This window comes from Lithobates pipiens, unplaced genomic scaffold (genome assembly GCF_037356315.1).
Source record: "Lithobates pipiens isolate NorthernLeopardFrog02 unplaced genomic scaffold, aLitPip1_a1.2 Scaffold_28, whole genome shotgun sequence".
NCBI lineage: Eukaryota > Metazoa > Chordata > Amphibia > Anura > Ranidae > Lithobates > Lithobates pipiens.
Window position 1 is genome coordinate 29,933,143 of NW_027507789.1, and position 14,640 is coordinate 29,947,782.

The 14,640-nt window shown below is 41.7% G+C and overlaps 1 protein-coding gene across 5 annotated transcripts in view; it reads right to left on the reverse strand.

Moving 5' to 3' along the window:
* Positions 1-235: 235 nt before the first annotated feature.
* Positions 236-14,640, reverse strand: part of PHF20 (PHD finger protein 20) — a 96,128-nt gene continuing 81,723 nt past the window's right edge. For all 5 annotated transcript variants that reach the window (XM_077458996.1, XM_077458993.1, XM_077458995.1 and 2 more), the window contains 6 exons: positions 14,159-14,334; positions 13,979-14,078; positions 13,502-13,697; positions 11,794-12,187; positions 1,254-1,434; positions 236-666 (listed from right to left, as the gene is read on the reverse strand). In XM_077458996.1, coding sequence (XP_077315122.1) covers positions 527-666; positions 1,254-1,434; positions 11,794-12,187; positions 13,502-13,697; positions 13,979-14,078; positions 14,159-14,334 — 1,187 coding nt within the window. In that variant the 3' untranslated portion in view covers positions 236-526. The remainder of the gene's footprint in view (positions 667-1,253; positions 1,435-11,793; positions 12,188-13,501; positions 13,698-13,978; positions 14,079-14,158; positions 14,335-14,640) is intronic.

Below are 14,640 nucleotides of genomic sequence, written 5' to 3' on the forward strand. Positions count from 1 at the left end.
GTGCTTCTAAATACAGACCAACATCTTCACAACAGCAGCAGCCAGGGACAGGATCGGTCTTCCCTACCACTCCTTTATAGCATTCGGTCCACTGCTAAATGACAGGTGCTCTTTTATGACTCTATTACCCATCTTACAGATGTAGAAATGAACTCAACAGCACATTTCTGCACTCTACTGAAAAAGTAAAAAAAAAAAAAAGAAAAAAAAAAAAAAAAAGAGCCAACAAAATGAATGACTGTTTAGGACAACAAAAAGAATTTACAAAAGAAGGGGAAAAAAATATAAAACAAAAAACACAATTGATACAAGCCTCATTACTACATTCGAGTACGATTCTAGCCTGTTATCAGTCAGTATTAACATTTTGCTCATTTCATGTTGAGCAAAATTTTAAGCCTCCCTCCCGCACAGCAGTGTGTGTGTCCACAGCACATGCAGTCCACATGCTACTCAAGGATCTGCGGTGCCGGAGGCCTCGATTCCTTTTTTTTTGGAGCGGTTTCCTTTTCCAGCTCCAGTCTCTTCAAGTTGAACATAGAGCAATTTGCTCCACTTTGCCAAGGTCCATAAGAAGCTGTTTGATCCGGTGTTTAAGCTGAGGAAGCCTTGCGAGAGGTTCTGGGGGCTCCAATTCCCCGGTGTAATCCAAGAAGCTTTCTAGGACTGTAAAGAAGTAAAGAGCATGCTGGTCAGACAAGCGTTTAACACTTACACAGCCATTTTTATTTTACATTTTTCTTAGACATGTTAAAATGCACATTTTAGGCCTGATGATTAAAAGGATAAATTCACCTCTTTTTTTTTCCCCCCAAAACAAATAAACGCACATTTTTTGCAGGTTTAAAAAAATAAATAAATATATTATATATAAGCAATATTCTGAGTCTGTAGACTCTTTAGAATTACTGTCTGCACATACATCGAACGGGCAGGCATGCAGCTACTTGAGAGCACGAAGAATCAATGAGCTACCTAGAGCACTCACCAGTGACCTTACGAACTACAAGCAGTCAGCCGTAATGGCTGGCCTTACTTATAGGCATTCATTCACAGGAAACTGAACGAATGACATGCTGCATATTTAACAAGATTGAAAATGTAAATAGAATATTAAAATGTAATTTTAGTGATTGCGTTTTCATCTCCAGTAATCTTTACCAAACTACGTAGAGTCGTTTTTCTATTTGCCTAGATAACCGATTAAATTGCGACTTACAATTTGAGCATGTGATTGGAGCCTAGCTTCTTACCATCAAGTTCTTTCTCTATTAGATCCATTCTGTGTGTGACTTCATCCTGCAGCGATTCTAGATGAGACAAGAGATTGAGCTGCCACTGCAGCTGTGAACTAACTGTAGCATCTCCATTGTCCATGGGCTGTGTGTGAGGAGATTCTTGGGGTGGATTCCTCTTTGATAAGCATTCTCTGACCTAAAAAGAAAAAAAAATTAGACTATACTTGTCCATATTTCCAAACAAAGAACCTTGTTAAAACTTAAAGACGACATTTGGTTACTCTGCAACATAATCTAGCTGTAGAGATGATTACATTGTGGGTTTAAAGGGGTTGTAAAGTTATTTATAAAAACACACACACCAAACATGTTATACTTACCTCCACTGTGCAGCTCGTTTTGCACAGAGTGGCCCCGAACCTGGTCTTCTGGGGTCTCTCGGCTCCCTCCCACAAGTACTTCTCACATTCATGCGAGCTCCCTCGCATGGTGAGGAGTACTTGTGGGCGTGCTCCCGTGACACAGCTGGCGGCTATAGCCGTTCACTGTATCACTTGCACCCCCCCCCCCCGGTCATTGGATGTGATTGAAAGCAGCGGGAGCCAATGGCTGCGCTGCTTTCAAACTATCCACTCTAGCCAATCAGCGGCCAGGCTGAGCGGCGAAGAGGACGTCAGGGGCGAGCGCGGGACTTTCGAAGGGTCAGGCAAGTATAAAAACGGGGGGACAGGGGGCGCCGGCACTGTGAGATGTTTTTTCACCTTAATGCATTAAAGGTGAAAAAATATTTACCTGTACAACCCCTTTAAAGGGAAACCACCTTTCTCAGGCTAAGTGTCACATATATACATACATATATATATATATATATATATATACATATACACACACACACATACCATATTTTAGCAGTCTATTTGGATATCAACCAGATCAGAATTTTAGTTTAAACCCTTCATGACGGAGGGCAAAACAAACCTAATGGCCATATCAAAATTTAGACAAGCGTTCGTAAAACCGTACATATGATCGCAACTGTATCCAGGTAGATTATACTGTGTTTTTAGGACAAATTGGGCTTTCAACTGATGGTAAATGATAATGGATAGGAACACTGGCCCAATATATATATATATATATATATATACACACACACATATATATACACTATATACACACACACACATTATATATATATATATATATATATATATATATATATATATATATATATATATATATATATATATATATATATATATATATATATATATATATACACACACACACACACACACACACACACACACACACATACATACATATATATACACACACACACACACACACATATACACATACATACACAATTTTTTTTTTATATTACAGTAAAACCTTGGATTGTGAGCATAATTCTTTCCAGAAACATGATTATAGTAATGTGGCCAGGTTGTGTAACCATAAAATGTCCATCCACAAGGGGATTAGAAACAAAATCCAGCAGGGGCTACAGAGTATAAAAGAGAAGAGAGGTGCCTCTAAGTGTAGCAATATGTTGCTAAATGTACTTTCATTAAATGTAACCATATTGCTACACTTATGCCACTTACACACGACCAGACTTTCTGCCAGAAAAGGTCAGATGGAATAATTTCAACGGATATTCGATTGTGTGTGGGCTCCAGCAGACTTTCAAAAATTCTGATGGACCTAGAAATATAAAGTAACACGTTCACACCCCCCCGTGCACACCTATGAGCACACGAGCATCATTAGCTAAATCGTCTAGCATCACCAAATCGGGGGGCCAATTAGACATTTTAGGTCCTCCGGGAACAACACCAATTTTGTCTGCATCTGCTCCTTCACTTCCCTTAATTAGAGGGGATGAGAGCATCACTGAGCCAATTTTTCGCAAGGCCCCGATCTTCACACAAACCCTTCACGATGGGAAGAAAGCATTGGATCCCAATCTCACTCAGCCCAAATCTCTCAAGAGCACTTCGAAGTAGTTAATTTATCCTCTTATTCACTAACCGAAGCAGTTATCAGTTTTAAGTTTGGGCCTGACCTTTTGTCCGACCCAGGTCACTGATGAATTTGAGTTGGTTAAAGATATCAACTTGTTTGCACGAAAACTTATGTTCCGGGTTCTTTGCGACAAACCTCAATTAGAGATTGATGCTCATAAACTTGCCAATCCGCAGTGGCAGGGAATGAGCCTTAATGACATAAAAGCCATGGAGGAGCTTATGGAGCTATGGGAGGAAGGACACATTGACGAGACTGACTTATTGGAGGCAGAGGCTCTATCTGCCTCCTCTTTGCCTGTTCGTCCGCCTGTCCCTCCTCCCTTGGCTCCTGTGGCTAAAACATACAAACCCAAATCTACTAATTTTCCGGCCCTGCGGGGGAATCCCAACATTTGGGCTTTCACCCAGCAGGTGATCGGTGAAATTAGAAAGACTCATTGGCATAAACCTGGTATATCCAACCTTACGGTTGAACAAAAAGAAGCTCTCCGTTCCTTACAATCACAAACACAAATCACTATTAAGCCGTCGGACAAGGGGGGCAATTTGGTGGTTTTGGACAACCGGCAATATGAAGATATGGTGATTCAATTATCATCTAACAGGGTGTGGTACAAAAAAATTCCTGACAGTCATGTCAAATATACCACTGATAGATTTAGGCAGCTATTAAATTCAACTTATCAAGGACTGATCACTAAATAGACCTGGGAATTTTTGAGTCCCAGAGAACCCAAAACTCCCACTCTTTACGCATTGCCAAAGATTCATAAGCATGCCACCAGACCGCCTGGACGCCCTATTGTGTCTGGCAATGACTGCTTGACCGAGAAGGCCAGTGAGCTCGTGGACGATTTTCTTCGCCCTCATGTTGAGCGACTGGCCTCCTATTTACAAGATACGTTAGACTTACTGAAAGCCTTGGATGGGATATCAGTTCCTCAGGGTACATGGCTTGTTGCCCTCGATGTTGAAGCCCTCTACAACTCTATACCCCACGAGTTGGGGATGCGAGTTGTGGAGGGCTTCATTTCCGAGGGTGGCAACTGCACTCCTGAATAATCTAATTTTGTTTTGAGTCTCCTTAAATTTATTTTGGAGAACAACATCTTTATGTTTGGTGGCTCCCACTACCTCCAGGTGCAGGGGGTTGCGATGGGGACTAAATGTGCCCCATCTTATGCCAACCTGTACCTGGGGGGGTGGGAGCGACACCTTTTAGCACAGGAGAATCTACAGGGTGCCTTTGACCAGGTCCCGATTTGGAGGCGCTACATAGATTTTTTTTTTGTTTGGACGGGATCTGAGGAGGACCTTCTGGCCTTCTTCGAGAATTTAAAGATTAACGAGTTTAATCTAAAATTCACGTTGGAGAAGAGCCAAACTTATCTCACCTTTTTAGATCTTCAAATTTTTGTTAATACCGATGGCAGTCTGGGGTCTATGCTCTTTCGTAAGCCCTCAGCGGCAAATACGGTATTACATGCCACCAGTTCTCATCCTCCACCTCTGGTCTCTAGCATACCCTACAGTCAGTACCTCCGATTGAGGAACTGTAGTGATGATGTATTCTTTGAAAAGGAAGCAAAGTTACTAAAGGAGCGTTTGCGACAACGTGGCTACAGCCATAGGTGCCTCAAGCGCTCTTATCTTCGAGCCAAAAAGCAGGACAGACTTACTCTGATTCATGGTAATAAGATCCCTAAGGAGGATTTCTTTACCAGAGTAATTACTTGTTTTTCGGGACAGCACCAGCAGATACTTGGTATTTTGAACAAATATTGGTATCTGCTACTTGCAGATCCCAAAATATCCAAGTTTGTAGGTGATTGCCCATCAATTACGTATAGACGGTCTCAATTGCTCCGTGACAAATTGGTCCGTAGTCATTATGCCCCGGCAGTTAAAACAAAGATCAAAGAAACCGGCAATAAACCTTGTCATAGGTGCAACTTTTGTCGCTTTCTCTTTGCATCTAGGCATATTTTGTTACCTAATGGCCAAACATAGACCCAAATTCTTGGCAACATGTCAGTCTATTGGAATAGTCTATATAATGATATGCAACTGTGGGGCCTATTATATAGGGAAGACCAAGTGTCCCTTTTTTTGCTGCATCAGGGATCATGTATCCCTGGTGCGAGCTAAAAAAATGGAGACACCAATAAGTAGACATATGGACCTCTTTCATGCTTTTGATGAGACCTGTATGCATTTTTTTGCACTAGAATCAAATCCTCCAGGTGAGAGAGGCGGGAACTATGATCGTATATTTTTACAGAAAGAGGCACGATGGATTTACACTCTAAGAGCTACATGTGCTCCTGGGTTAAATGATTCAATGAGTTATAAACCTTTTCTCTGATGTTTTTTTTATTTTCTCAATAAATAAGCACTATGTTATTTTGTATATATCTTATTTACAAAATGGTCGAGGGATCGAGGGGCTGAAATATCCACCAATACTTGCTATACCAGTTTTGTATTTGTTTAATTCCAAAAAAAACCTTTTTTTTCAATTCATTTTGAAGAGCCTCTTTAACCACTTTCAGACCGGACCATTTTGCTGGTAAATGACCAGAGGTCTTTTTACAATTTGGCACTGCGCTGCTTTAACTGGTAATAGCGCGGTCATGCAATGTTGTACCCAAACAAAATTTGCGTCCTTTTCTTCCCACAAATAGAGCTTTCTTTTGATGGTATTTGATTGCCTCTGCGATTTTTATTTTTTGCGATATAAATGGAAAAAGACTGCAAATTTTGAAAAAAAAATGATATTTTCTACTTTTTGTTATTAGAAAAATCCAATAAATTCAATTTTAGTCATACATTTAGGCCAAAATGTATTCAGCCACATGTCTTTGGTAAAAAAAAAAGTCAATAACTGTATATTTATTGGTTTGCGCAAAAGTTGTCACATCTACAAACTAAGGTACGTTTTCTGGAATTTACGCAGCTTTTAGTTTACGACTGCCTATCTCAGTTCTTGAGGTGCTAAAATGGCAGGGCAGTACAAAACCCCCCCAAATGACCCCATTTTGGAAAGTAGACCCCCTAAGGAAATTGATAAGTGGCATGTTGAGCCCATCGAATATTTTATTTTTTTGCCTCAAGCGATTGAATGACAAAAAAATAATTTTTTTTATTTTTTTTATACAAAGTTGTCACTAAATGATATATTGCTCACACATGCTATGGGCATATGTGAAATGACACCCCAAAATAAATTCTGCTGCTTCTCCTGAGTACGGGGATACCACACGTGTGGGATTTTTTGGGAGCCTAGCCGCGTACGGGGCCCCGAAAGCCAAGAACCGCCTTCAGGTTTTCTAAGGGCGTAAATATTTGACTTCACTCCTCACTACCTATTACAGTTTTGAAGGCCATAAAATGCCAAGATGGCACAAAACCTCCACAAATTACCCCATTTTAGAAAGTAGACACCCCAAGCTATTTGCTGAGAGGCATTTTGAGTCCATGGAATATTTTATATTTTGCCACAAGTTGCGGGAAAATTACAAACTTTAATTTTTTTTTATTTTTTTTTCACAAAGTTGTCACTAAATGATATATTGCTCACACATGCCATGGGCATATGTGAAATGACACCCCAAAATAAATTCTGCTGCTTCTCCTGAGTACGGGGATACCACATATGTGGGACTTTTTGGGAGCCTAGCCACGTACGGGGCCCCGAAAACCAAGAACCGCCTTCAGGTTTTCTAAGGGCGTAAATATTTTACTTCACTCCTCACTACCTATTACAGTTTTGAAGGCCATAAAATGCCAAGATGGCACAAAACCCCCACAAATGACCCCATTTTAGAAAGTAGACACCCCAAGCTATTTGCTGAGAGGCATGTTGAGTCCATGAAATATTTTATATTTTGCCACAAGTTGCGGGAAAATTACAAACTTTTTTTTTTTTTTTCCACAAAGTTGTCACTAAATGATATATTGCTCACGCATGCCATGGGCATATGTGAAATGACACCCCAAAATAAATTCTGCTGCTTCTCCTGAGTACGGGGATACCACATATGTGGGACTTTTTGGGAGCCTAGCCGCGTACGGGGCCCCGAAAACCAAGCACCGCCTTCAGGCTTTCTAAGGGCGTTACAGTTTTGAAGGCCATAAAATGCCAAGATAGCCCCCACTAAAGGGGGCTAACCCTAACTGCCCTAACAGTTATTACAGTCACAAATGACACCAATGCAAAAAAAAATAAAAAAATAAAAAGCAATTGGTGTCACTGTGACTGGGGGGGCAGGGGTAATTGGGGGATGATCGGGGGGTAAAGGGGGGGTGTGAGTGTGCCTGGCATGTTCTACTGTATGTGTGGTGTGTTGGTGCAACTCACCGAACCTCTCTCCTCGGTGCCAGAACGAAAAATACCGACACGGAGGAGAGAATACATCACTTCCTCTCCTGTGTTTACATTACAGGAGAGGAAGTGATGTCACGGAGGATTTCCATTCGTCGAGAGCGATCGCGAGGGGGTGGCCATGAATGAATGGCCGCTCCCTCATCCCGGATCGCTCTCGAAGGAATGCCGACCGCCGCAGGCACCGGGGGGGGGCCCGATCGGGCCCCCCACCCGCGGGCAGGCAGGGACTTATATATACGCCCATATGCCTGCCCGTGCCATTCTGCCGACGTATATCGTCGTGCGGCGGTCGGCAAGTGGTTAAATTATAGAGCAAAATGGTTTTTTGCCTTTTTTCTTCTCTGTTACTTATTATTATTATGGGGCACCTCTGGACCAAGCGTGCATGGGCCCTTGGGGCTTTAATATGATTTCGCATTATCTAATCAATTTCTGCGTAGTTGTATTTATGCAAGTCCCTCCCTTTTCCCCGGCATCCGATTGGCCTATAACGCCATATAATTAGGATTTTCTCACCTTCACCTCGGAGCGCCAAATACGCTCTTCGGTGAAGGTAGACTTGATCCTTTTCTAAGTGTGTTCTGGGTTGAGGTTTGTCCTCAGGCATTCATCTCGCCCGCCAGGTTCGCCTTGCTGGTTAGATGTAATGCAATCTTTATGCCTGTCTCCTCCCCTCCTTTTTTTCCATTCCCAGCCCACACACAGTATATTGTGGGCTTTCCCTCAGTTAATATGGCGTTTTCTATGCTGTTCTATCATCTAACGCAGGAGTTGTAATATTGGAATCCTCCTCTTTGCCATCACTGTGGATGGCCGTAGGACTTTCCAAAATGGCCGCCGTGCGCGGGTGACGACGGTCTACGTCACGACGCGCATGCGCGGAATGCTCCTCGGTCCCTTCCGAGATCGAATGTCGGGGCACTTCCACCTGCCATCCGGCGGCGTTCCCAGACGCCGCTGTGATGAGGGAGACATTTATAAGGCAGTGCTCCAGTGCCTTTTACTCTCTCTGTGGAGGACTTGGTGCACAGAAGGTCCATATGTCTGCATTAGTAAGGTAGGCAGCTGACTGTCTCCGTTGTAAACAGCTTGGCTATTGATTCTAATGGATTTATTCATTAAGGTATTACCAGAGCTAACTTTTTGTTTTTGCTTCTGGTCTGTTTTCCGTTTTTTACTTTTATTAGATCAGATATGTCTTTTGCACTGTGAAGTGAATCTGATTCTGGGTCTGAGCGGCTGGGGAATATCTTTTTCTCCTTACGAAGCCGCAGATTAGCTACGGTTGCCCCTGACCCCTTCTTTTGGGTTTATCTATTCAATTGATTCTATTAGGTAATAATTATTTTGCATATATTCTGGTAAATCGCTAAATCTGTGATTTTAAACAGGAGTACTATCCTTTATAAATTATAGGTTTTTTCTTTTTTGATTTTGTATCTAGACTGATACTATGAAGAGTTTCCCTGCAAGCATTTTTGGCCCGGATGTTTCCCCATTTATTTATCACTGAGGCTCTCCATTTTGGCTATTATTTTATTCGGCTATTTTTGATCGAATTACTCTGTGTATGTACAGTAGTTGAGTATGTGATCTTCCAGCCCTTTTGATCCTGAACGACCTAGATGCCCCATTTGATATGCATGTATGTGTATATATATATATATATATATGTATATATATATATATATATGTATATATATATATATGTGTATATATATATATATATATATGTATATATATGTGTATATATATATGTGTGTGTGTGTGTGTGTGTGTGTGTGTGTGTGTGTGTGTGTGTGTGTGTGTGTGTGTGTGTGTGTGTGTGTGTGTGTGTATATATATATATATATATATATATATATATATATATATATATATATATATATATTTTTTGTAGTAATTATATCTATTTTTGGTTTCTCTTTGAAACCATGGATTATGATATGGTATATGCACCTTATATCTAATAATTCTTATGTGTCTATCCATACAGTATTACATTTGTCAATGATATTTAAAGCTCCTGAAGAAACTCGTCTATGAGTGAAACATGTTGAACATCATATCACACTGACAGTTCGAAAATGATTCTTCAAAATCTTCATGTACTGTATGGATTTGTATCTGTGCTGGTGTTTTAGCAAAATCTGTTATTTTTGTTTATAATAAATTTCTAAGAATTTTTTATTCAAAGCTCATTCTGAGTGATTACTATGCGATTTTCTTTATTACATGTAATTTTCGATACCGTTAAAATTCCCGTGAGGTTGGTTACCTCTTCCCATGTTCTATACTTCTTAAATATTTGGGATGTGGTATCGTTACGTTTCGGTGTCTTCACTTCATTATTTAAACACGTTTTAAATCTTTCCGCCAGACAGTCTGTATGCTGGTCCGTTGGACCAAAAACGATGCAAGGGCAGCTATTGAGCCTTCCTTTTTCTAATCCCGTTGTACGTCTTCACGTTCTAAACGAGTGGACTTTGGTGTGATCTTGTGTAGGCAAGTCTGTTTCAGCGCAAAACTCCTAGGAAAGTCCATCAGAGTTTGTTCTGACGGAAAAGCCGGTCCTGTGTACGAGGCACCTCTCTTCTCTTATACTCAGTTGTAATGTGACGCTACTTGTATATCAAGACAACATGTATTCAAAAAAAAAAAAAAAAGTTGCTGGTCTTGCAAAATGCTCTCAAACCAAGTTACTCTCAAACCAAGGTTTTACTGTATTTCTTGTCTAGTGCACCAAACTTAAAATTTTGGTGCAGAAAATTCAGGATGCACTTGGCCGAAACTGACAGTTTAGAATATAAGATATAAAAGAGTTTTCAATTCGACTTTTTAATTAATATCACAAATTTAAATTGATGTGAATTTGTCGCCCATTATCAGCCCAAGAAAAATTAAAACGAAAAACCTTTAAAATTTTTATTATACAGGCTTTATATAGTACCAACAGTTTATGCAGCGCTTTGAGTTCTATGTATGTTTTCACACTGGTCTGCTTCTATTGTGTTAAAAATCTTGCGTGCTGCATTTGTGATCAGAAAAAAAAAAAAAAAAAAAAAACGCACCTCCCCATTAGCGGCACTTTTTTCTCTATTGACAATATGCCCAAAACACCAATTTCGGCCACCAAAATTTCGGTGCATCTCAAATTATTATTATTTTTTTTTAAGTTCAACTGTATATTTTTTGTGAACATCCCAAAACATACATACTGGTATCACTGCGATCATCGGGAGAAAGGGGAATTGTTTGTTGTACGTACCCGTAAATAGGGCCCAATAACTTTAGGTAGGATACAAAAAGCAAAATGCGCACTATAAACACACAGACACCAATTTAAAAAAAATACCTTTAAAATCCTACCTAAAAATATATTAAAGCGGGATTTCACTGTGGAAAAAAAATTAAAAGCCAGCAGCTACAAATACTGCAGCTGCTGACTTAATAAATGGACACTCACCTGTCCCGGGGTCCAGCGCTGCGGCTTCACTTCCCGGTTCCCTACTGCGCATTCGCGAGTCGCGCAGCGCAATAGGAATTGTCCGAGCTGTCTCTGGGACCCGTGTGTGTCCCAGCAGACAGCGCGCAGGGACAGGAAGAGGCATAGACTCCCGTGGGAGTCTATGCCCAGAAGTGGGTGTAAATACCTGTCTTTGACAGGTATCTGCACCCCCCTCCCCCCTGAAAGGTGCCAATTGTGACACCGGAGGGGGGGGGGGGGGGGGGGTTCCAATCAGCGGAAGTTCCACTTTAGGGTGGAACCCCCGCTTTAACCTTTGAGCCTGACCTCGATCGAAAAAACCCTGATCTAGCTCTTTTTTGCACCCACTTGCTTGTTTACATATTTCTCCCCTGCAAGGAGAGAAAGATACAAATTTCTCTCACTCCGTTCTGAGAAAGAAAACACATGGGCAGGCTACACCGTGACAGCCAATCAGAGGTCATCACAGCGATCAGGTGACCAGGAACCAGAAGGGGTTAAAATGGATTGAAGATTTGCTTTAAAACACAAGTGTTCATAGGAAAGCCTATATCATTTGATAAACACCCCCCCCCCCCCCCCGCCAATTGCCCCCACTTTATCCATCGGGAGTCACAGCATGTGGTGCCAGGTACAATATAGTCTCACCTTACAATAATTATGTTTGGATTCGCTCTCCGATTTCAACAGTTCTCTGTCCAATTCCCACCCGAGTCTCTCTGCTATGGAGTCTTCCCTGCTCTGCCGTATCCGGTCCACCCCTCCGTCCAAGGACGAGCTTCTTGTTTCTACAACCAGTCTCTGTTCCACTGCAGGGTAATAGGTCCGAGGTTTTTGATAACAGTGCTCACTGGTGATATAAGACTCCTCCACGGAAGGAATGGGAGGAGGTTTATCTGCGGCACCATTGTAAGTCCTGTAGTTCATGGAATCTTCTTTACACGAGTTCTCCTCTACATTACGTCTGATGTAACATTTATCGCTCACCATGTGCTGTTTCCATGGTTGGCCCCAAAACTTTAAGTCCGGGTGTTCCTTGCTCCTGTTTTAAGTGAGAGAATTATTCAGTTACGAGACTACTTCTTAGTAACAAAGCTGTCGTGAAGGTTATATTACATACTCACTCCCCTACCGGTACTACTGCAGTCCAGTTAATACAGAACACCATCGCTTTAGCTTTAAGCATGAACTCTGGCAGCAAACATTTACATTTTAAGTGTTATGAAACCCAGGACCCTGCATTCACTATATCTCGTCTCCCACAGTACACAGAACATGAAAATGCAATAGTTTTAGTAAATATGAATTGCTAAATACCCTTTCTCATCAGCAGTAAATAGCAGTCTTGTGACTTCTATCAGTGTCTGGTTAAAGCTTGTTGGAGGAGTTTTCATTCTTCCCCGACTGTCCTATGAGGATGCAGGAGCCCTGTCCCGATAGTGCCAATTGGCCCTGTGCTGATCACATGCACCCTCCCAAGAAAAAAAAAAAAAAACCTCTCTAGCAACACACACCTAACCGAGCATGTTCAGCTTGTCCCCTAGCCTCTTGTACTATCCGGAGATGGTTTGGGGACTGTGGAAGAAGAGGAGGAGAAGACAGGCTCAAAACAGCCTTTTTACACAATGCATCGGATTAACCCCTGAAGTTCCACAGTGCGTATAACAAGCATGCTTTACTGCATATACAGACAGATATTACCGTTGTGGGTTTAGTAACACTTTAAGACTCTTACACTGAGAACCGAGCAATCAAACATTGCGGATCGCTCAGTTCTCACAGCTCCATGAACAGAGAGCTGGCGACTGAGTCACCATCGCTCTGCTCCCCCCACGCTCACTGGAGTGCTGGGCTGTGGAGGGGATAGGAGCGACCATCTCAGGCTCTAAGCAGCTCGCTGAGAGGCTGAGCCTGGTGCCGGTCCAGGGATGTGGGCGGATCCAGACCATATGGTCGCTATCTTACACGAGCCTGGAGCAGCTCTGACAGACAGCGGACTTCAGCCCGCTGTCTGCTGCAAAACGGGTCACAGGTGTGAAGATCCACAGAAGTACAGCCAAATGAGCTTTGGCTGTACTTCTCCTTTAATGATTTGATGGCTAGCCTCACGTCTGGAATAAAGTATTGCTTTTCTGACACTTAAATGACACTTCTTTTCACTATTAATATTATGGATCCTGCAAGGAACAGTAACTTGCCATAACTGGTGTAATTCAAGTTAGAGGTCCTGAGCGCTGTGTGTCTTTTGATTTACAGAAACTTGACCATAGACCCCAGGGACATAAAGAGGCACACACACAAAACCCTGATGAAATGATTTCATACGTATTGGGTCGGATCATGTGAGGATACTCACTGTAATATACTCATTTTCAGTTGCAAACCATGCAAAACCTCAATTACTCGCTGCACATCTCCCAAGAGCTGGTGGGTGGCCACGATTTTCTTTGCATTCTGATGAGAATAATTTTCTTCTAAAAAGGACAAGCCAGGCATGTGGCCCTCGTTTAACCAATCCTTATCGTACCAGTACTTCAGACTCAAACGCTGGCCTGTAAGGAAGCAATCATTCGTCAATTCACCTACTTATTAAAAACACAAAGTACAAATCTTAAAAAACACAGCACACAAGAGATCGTTTGACATATCTATGGAGACTCACTTTATGGCATTCACAATTATGTTTTTTCAACTCAGACTAACAAATTGATTTGCTACTACACTAGTGCAAAAAGAAATTCAGACATGTTTGTGCTCAAAAGAAAAGAAAATAGATATCGTCATTATGAGAACTTGAACAAAAACTATCAGGTGCAGTCAAACATTGCTTTACCTGGAGGATCCTGGCAAATATAGCAGGTATATTTCTCAGGAACGCTGTCTTCTAACAAGCCCATACAGACACCATGCTGCCAGCACAAGCACTGTTCACACTGAAAAAGAAAAAACAACATCCATGTAAACATTACATAATCCCTGGTCCCCTTCCCACGCCCATCTGTTATATTTATACCTGAATCATGAAATCATTTTCCTCCTGCACCTCACACATGCAGCGCACAATTGCACAGTCACCATCCTCCTCGTCATCGATATCATCATCCGCATGCGTGACATCAATTTCTTCGTTGTAGTCCTCATCACTCCAAAGTAAGCTTTCCGTGCAAGAGTCGCTGAGCGTCTCCTCGTCTGCTCAGAAGAAAACCAGAAATGAAAACCTTAGACATGTACATTCTGCTTTATACCAGCACTAACACACATTTGGTAAACGAAGCTGGATGACTTTTGTATTTATCATTCTGCACCCTTGAATCCGTCCCCGTTTTAGGTTTTATGCTCAAAGTCAGCAAAAATATCCTATAGTTGCTAGTCTGGGAGATGCAAGATAACAGAAACTAGCAGACAATTAAATGCTCTTCAAAAAGAAAGAGAAGGGACAATCAGGTATAAGCCATGATACACTGGGCCCCAAGCTACCCACCCACCACCCAAAAG